Source organism: Humulus lupulus, chromosome 4 (genome assembly GCF_963169125.1).
Source record: "Humulus lupulus chromosome 4, drHumLupu1.1, whole genome shotgun sequence".
Taxonomy (NCBI): Eukaryota; Viridiplantae; Streptophyta; class Magnoliopsida; order Rosales; family Cannabaceae; genus Humulus; species Humulus lupulus.
The window spans coordinates 209,877,899-209,885,090 of NC_084796.1; the positions used below are offsets into that span (position 1 = coordinate 209,877,899).

Genomic DNA, 7,192 nt, shown 5'->3' on the forward strand with positions numbered 1-7,192 from the left:
TCATTTTTATTGTTAGGAAAAAAATGTTTAGAAGATGTGTCACCTTTTGAGAATTTAGAAAAATTCTATTTACTGCCCAATTTTTTCATATATTTTTTTAAATTTCTTGTCAATGGGGTCAACTCATTATCATCTTCATCATCTTAACTCACTTTTTCTAAACTTTTCAAAGCAATAGTTATTTTTTTTTTTACCTTGATTGATTTTTCTTTTTGTCTTATTTGTTGATTCAGTTCAAAGGTTTGTAACGATCCCATCAGTTCTTCCACTTTCATGGAATTCATATCTTTAGCTTCCTCCATAGCTGTTAACTTAGTGTTAAACCTATCAGGTAAAACACAAACAATCTTTCGAACTAACACATATACATCTAATTTCTTACCTAAGGCAAAAAATTCATTAGCAACATCAGATAACCTTTCATAAAATTCAGTGAGAGTTTTAGTTTCAGACATTCTAAGATCCTCAAATTTTGTTTATAACATAATGGATCTAGAATACTTGACATCAGCAGTTCCTTAAAATTGAGTTTGAAGGATTTGCCACACTTATTTGGCTGAATCAGAAGATGATATAAGTTTAATATACCCTTCACCAACACCATTGAACAAAGCGTGTAAGGCCTTGTTATTGAAATTGGACAATAAATCATCAGCGTTTGACTAATTTAATTCAGATTTTACCGTTGTTTTCCAAATTTTTGCGTCAAAATCAATTGGTAGTGACCAACCTGTCAAGATAGATCTCTACGCCTTTTCATCTTGAGAAGTGTCATTCAATCAAGTGGAGGAATGTTATATTATTTAACAAAAAGTAATTGGTGAAAATGACATATTTTAGATAATTTTTTGGAAAATGACATCTGTCTCAAATTTCAACCAGCTGTTTAAAAATTTCAAATGATTGTTTGAATTTTTCAACCACCTGTCTCGAGTGTCAGATGCCATTTTGCAACAAATTCTAAAAAATAAGCCAAAGTGCAAAATGACTCCAAAAAATAGGTCATTTTGCCAAGGCATCCTTTTACAAATAATATAACATTTTGATTAAATGAATTATGTGACAAATAATAAAGTGTGATAAATGTTATTTTGTCAAATGTAACATATATTGTAGAGTTACAATTTAAGAAATGATGATCATAGCAAATTTTGTAACATATAGAGAGTAGTTACAATTCTTAAGAACGGATGATCATGAGTTCTGTAACTCTCACAAATATTGACCAATTGATGTGTAAAAGGAGTTACACATCTTGAATTTAATTTTGCATTAGCTATAATATTTTATAGTTGTTGTATGCATATTTTTAACTCCCAAGGGAGTTTGGTGGAATTAGAAAATCAAATAGTGGATGAGAACTATATAAATAAAAACCATGTGCTCACTTGGATCTAATGTGAATGTTGAAAAACACACTACATAAATTAAAACACTTGTGATGACATGCTCATCTTTAGAACACTATGATGAGTATGAGAGAAGGCTTGATAAATCCTTACAAGTATTTCTAGAGAGTATTCCCATAATGTTCTTACGAGGGAGGAAATAGCTTTTAGGAAAATGGTTTTGAACCTTTAAGTCTTGGGATCTTCATCTTCGACCTCCTATTTTTATATTGATTTACATAAATTATGTAATCTTATAATATTTTGTGTCATTTTGATTGTGATCATCTTCATTGTTGATATTCTCTAACATATAAATGCAACTTTGATAGTTGATCATCGTCATATCAAGAAAACCAATTTAGAAAGAAAAAAAAAAGCACATTAGAAAAATTAATACCAAGTACCAACCCAACAAAAGTTTGAAACTAATGAGTAAGATCCACAAAAATGTCAGCTGTGTACCGGAAATACAGCATAAGATCAGCAATTTTTTTACATGTAAATCCAAATAAAGAACTGAGACTAAGACTGTTCCAAGAATATGCTTTAAGCAATCAATTGAGAACAAGAGAACCAAACTATACTTTAAATCAATCAAGTCAGAGGTTTGTAACCTATGTGAGGGTTTGCTTTCTGATTAATCTATTCAAACAACCGTGCAAGATTCCAACTGTGCCCCATTAGAACAAGTCATCATCTACTAGTCATAGAGGCCTTCCTCATGCCATATGTCAACCAAGAAGTCAACCATCTCCTGAATAAATCCCCCGTGAAGTTATGAACATGACCAATAAACTTCATAGAAGGAAGAAGAAAGAAATGAGAGAAACTTACAGCTAAGGATATCGGCTGTTGGAAAGGCACGGTAGATGTAAGCAAATCATCATAACTTGAGGTCCAGCTGAAAATAGAAGATTCTACAGTTACTTTCCTCTGTAACAGAATTATAAAGTTTTAATACCATTTCCATAGGCATATTGAATAAGAGTTCTACCTAAAATTGTTTGAAAATGCTGTTTGGTCTCTCAGGAGCCAATATGAGCCAACTACTTATTGAAAATAAATGAAATAGAGAACACAATTTAAAAAAATTTGTGCTTTTTCTTCCTTTGTAGAGGTATTTAACATAACTAAATGCAGGCTACAACTTCTCCCTATATTAATGGTTTGGAGATTACCAATGAAGGACTGATAAACAAGAAAAATGCAATACTAACAACTGTGACGTATTGGAGACACAAAATTTGCATTAGAACCATTAATATGCTAGCAGATTAGAATAAAAATGTACACCTCATTATTGGCTCTCTAGATGTTCTTCGAGGTTTACGAGACTGATCTCCTACCCATTCATTTCTCATCTTATGCCAAGCTATCTTAGCTGCAAAGGAAAGGTCGGCCACCGATATAGTTAAGATGAGCAACTTCATAAAACTTTTGCAAGAGATAAATGCCTTTTAGAGATAAAATCATTGCATTCTCCCAATTCTGATTAATGTAGCACAATGATACTCATAATTATTGAAGTAATATAAATCAATAAACCTCTTAAATTTTGTGTCCATATAAATATCTCATGTAGAATGCTTTATCATGTCAAATAATAAATTCTCCATATTAGCAATAGCAGATAGTGTAATTACTGACACATCAATTCATCTCAGTCAACAAAATTTTGCAAATTCAAATCCTAAGAAGCAGACTGTTGTTAAATACCAAAATATGCACACACTTCGACTTCTGTAATCTTATGATGTGAAAAGACTAGTTTTCACAACAACAACAAAAATTAGCCTCATTTGGAATCTTACTGTGAAAAGATAGACAGATAACCAATGCCAAGAAAAGTAAATACAGGTAGAAAATTTGAAATGAAAAGAAAGAAAAAGGAAAAACCTTACCATGGTTGATAAAGACTTCTTCCTCTGCAGATTTCTCTTTGCTAGCAGTATTTGAAGGTCCTGATGATTGACCTTCATGGGATTTAAAATTACTATCGTTATTTTCCATCCTTTGCGGACTCACTACCATCGCCTTTTATACAACTGATCTGAGCAGAAGTAGATCAAAAGGTGACATAGAATAAATTTATCAGCTTCAATTCATAAAAGGAAAAAATAAGGAACCAATTCATGCATTAAAGTAGATGAACACTGAATAGACTGACCAATTCACGAGCTGTGCGCTTACTACAAAACATCGAGTATCTTACCGTCTCTTGATGCAATATGTTGCCACCGAGTGTTTGAAAGCAAAAAGAACAAATTTAAAAAATTTGCTCTCACCTCTTAACATCCTCTCAACACTACAGACACATTGTAACCCGACACTTCATAATCTTTTAAAATTTGTTCAAAAAGAAAGTTAAATGCACTACTAATCTTACATACTTAAAAGGATGTTCATTCTACAAAAATATGCCCCCAAGAATCATTTTCATTCATATAGGCAATGAATTTAAGAAATTCCTCTTCGCTCTTTAATTTCTCCATTCCATCTTCAAATAAAGTCTTTTCTAAAAGTAAATGCAATAAATAAATAAATACAAAGGACAAAGAAAAATTGAGGCTTTAGCCAATTTAACATCCTGAAGAACCAAAACTCTCTACTTTGTAAGATAAAGGATTCAAGCTTATTATCAACACTTAAAACATGGCACACAATTGGTGATTCAAGCTCACCCCTATCCCACAATTACTTGTCTTTCTAACATCAATACTAACCAGACATTAGCTTGCATATTAATCGAGTTTATCAACTACACAAAAAGGCATATTTTGATTAAAGAAATCAACGTTATCGCCTAAGATTATGTTCAAAACAGACCAAACTCTTCCAAGAAGAATAATTGCAGTCTAAACATCGGAAAACCATAACACCTCCATTTATAACCAAAAGCCCATATGGAAAAATCAACAATATATGTGAAGAATAACAGATTGAACCGAAGAAACCCTTTTTCTACTCATGAATAAGATTGCTCTTACATTCTATAAATACGCACCAAAATAAAACCTCCCCTCCTTAGTATTGGAAACCCAGTAACTAAAACACAAAAAGAGAGGAACTTTGAGTGCCAATAAGATATTAGAAAGCCATACCTGAGATTATTGGACTACTAACAGTGTTAATTGTCCTGACTATGAAGAAGGGTCTTTAACTGTTTTGGGGTAAGAAGTCGAGCTTTATAGATGAAAAAAAGAGAAGGCAGCCTCTTCTCTAGTCTTTTCTCTTGAAAAGGTTAAATAATTTGTTTTGTAAGAGAATAAAAACTGAAAAGGGTGAGAAAATCAAGGTCTCTTAGGTGGGATTTTCTTGCATATAAAGCACTTAGATTGACAGAATCTCATGGAAGCATCTAAGTGATGTAACGTCAACTTTGATCAGATTCTTTGCCACGTGACAGGTTTACGACACACCATATACTAAATTTATTTGTTGCAGGATTTAAAATAGTTTAAATAGACTCATAAATTAAATTTTAATTAAGGTTTTTTTGAACTAAAATCATAAATAATTCATCAAACTAATAACTCAGAACAAAAATACAGTCATTCTGCCTAAAAACTATATTGTTATATTCAATTTTTTATTCATCAAAATCAAATTTAAGGGCTTATTTGAACCATTTTATAATACACAGGATCCAAAAAATAATTTATCAAAATACAAAAGTACAAACAAATAACGAGGCAAAACACAAAGACTAAAAAAATATAAACCCTTTTTAGTAAATGTAACCTATTTTTTTAAAAATGTTTTTCCATAAACCATTTCATTTTACAATCCAATACAAAAATGATAAAGTCCATTTGTATTACAAGTTTAAATATTTTCAATCTGACACAATCTACCACAAAATACTTCAGATGATTGCTCAACAAAAAAAAAAAATAGTCATTAAAGATATCACAAAAGTAAAAAATTAACTCTAACTAATTAGATTTATATCACAAATTATTCTTTTAGTTGCTCCTTTGTACATTTGATAGTAATCTGCTTATATATTTAGGAAGTTACTTATTCTTTTAGTTTTTTTTTTATTTATTAAATTGATTCTCATATTCTTATATATATTCTATATAAAAGATATGTACATAACAATTTTTTTTATTTATTCTATCAATTTTAACCGTTTTTGTCAAGTTGAAGTTATTATTAGGATTTTATTAAAAAACGAAAAAAAACTAATAAGAATTTTCAAATTAAAAATGATTCGAAAATTTTGAATTAAAGAAGATTTAAAATAGAGAATTTACTCATTTGGTACCCTATGTTTTTACAAAGTATTATTTTGATACCTTCTATTTTCAATAATGCTCATATAACACATTGTATTTTAAAATTATACATATTTGATATCCTAGACTCAGATTTGATAGATAAAATTTTGTCAATATGATCAAACTGTCATTAATTATATGTAATTAAGTAATTAAATTTAAATTTGGAACTTACATAATTGACAGCAGTTTGATTAAATTGGTAAAATTTTATTAATTAAATTTGAGTTTAGAGTATCAAATATATACGATTTTAAAATACAGGGTACCAAATAAACATTATTGAAAACAGAGAATAACAAATAATTACATGCCCTTTAAAATAAAATCAATCAATTAAGAGTTATCACTAAGATTTTATTAAAAAAAAAACAAATCTCATAAGAATATTCAAATTAATAATTATTTGACAAATTTGAACTACAGAATATTTAAATTAAAAATCAATCTGTTAAGAATTATCATTGGGATTTTATTGAAAAATACGGAAAATATTAAAAATATCTGATAAAAATAATCTTTTAAGATTTATATAAAAAAAAAAAGAGAGATTTTAATTTATATTTATGTGTATCCCAACAAATATAAATTTAAGATGAGAATCAGTTTGATTTTTCAAATAAAATAAGAACTCACAGTTAATATTTTTTTTTAAATATCTATAATATAACATTATTAAATAAGAATAAAGTTACAACTCAGAAACTTTAAAATTTGTTTCTCTCCAATCAGAATCGCATCAGGTGTGGAAGCATCGGCGTGGACCTAAAGTTAAAAAAGAACCACATTAAACCAAAAATATAGTGAACTCAATTTCTTTAGAACCACAATATGCATACATTGATTTTCTAACCCTGTTTTTTTAATCTCAAATCAACTGGTGAGTTTACAAACAATAAGTGTGTACATGCAGTGCAACATTTAATTTAATATTATGAATTATTATGAAAACTACAAATTGATTTTCTAACATTTTTCTATCTCAAATTAGTTATATATCAAATCACATGGTGTGTGTGCAAACAGTGGAACCAGTTATTTCAAGTGAATCTAAGATTTGGAAGAAACACAAGACCAGTCTAAATATGTTTTCAATATATTCAGTTAATATACATCAACATTTGATATAATTTCAAATATTATAAATGGTCATTAATTACAACCAGTGCAACATTTAATTTAAATTCATGAATTATTCTTAAAACTATAAATTCATTTTATAAATTTTTTTTTTATCTCAAATCGATTTTATATTGTAAATCCTAAAATTGACAAATTTTATAGAGAAATCTTTTTATTTAAAATATAATTTTAAATTCATTTTTATTGTGATTTTCATAAATATATCTTGCATTATTTGGTAAGGTTTGCAAATAATTTCTTGTTTAGTTTTATATTCTCACAATATGTTTATAAAAAAGAATTTGTATTTTGGTTTTATAAAGAAAATATTATGTGCTTATGTGAATTTATTTCTGAATTATTTTCTATTGATTTTCATGCTTTCTAAGATAATTA

General features: G+C 28.4%; 1 protein-coding gene across 4 annotated transcripts; it reads right to left on the bottom strand.

Moving 5' to 3' along the window:
* Nucleotides 1-1,781: 1,781 nt before the first annotated feature.
* LOC133831164 (uncharacterized) lies at nucleotides 1,782-4,665 on the bottom strand. Of its 4 annotated transcripts, none has more exons than XM_062261370.1 (6): nucleotides 4,493-4,665; nucleotides 3,604-3,696; nucleotides 3,293-3,441; nucleotides 2,685-2,772; nucleotides 2,226-2,292; nucleotides 1,782-2,145 (listed from the first exon to the last, which is right to left on the bottom strand). In XM_062261370.1, exons 3-6 carry the CDS (start codon nucleotides 3,420-3,422, stop codon nucleotides 2,092-2,094), a joined length of 339 nt encoding a protein of 112 aa, XP_062117354.1. In that variant the 5' UTR covers nucleotides 3,423-3,441; nucleotides 3,604-3,696; nucleotides 4,493-4,665; the 3' UTR covers nucleotides 1,782-2,091. The 4 variants fall into 4 exon arrangements, with proteins under 4 accessions (XP_062117354.1, XP_062117351.1, XP_062117350.1 ...); XM_062261367.1 differs by having other exon boundaries at nucleotides 3,559-3,696; XM_062261366.1 differs by lacking the exon at nucleotides 3,604-3,696.
* Between the last annotated feature and the right edge of the window lie 2,527 nt (nucleotides 4,666-7,192).

What these genes read in the sequence shown, in the direction of transcription:
- LOC133831164 (XM_062261366.1), bottom strand. Translation starts at nt 3,422, where the DNA reads ATGGTAGTGAGTCCGCAAAGGATGGAAAATAACGATAGTAATTTTAAA. An exon ending in AGAAGTCTTTATCAACCATG is followed by an intron (nt 2,773 to 3,292) that starts GTAAGGTTTTTC and finishes TTTCCTTTGCAG; the next exon opens with CTAAGATAGCTTGGCATAAG. An exon ending in TCTAGAGAGCCAATAATGAG is followed by an intron (nt 2,293 to 2,684) that starts GTGTACATTTTT and finishes TTCTATTTTCAG; the next exon opens with CTGGACCTCAAGTTATGATG.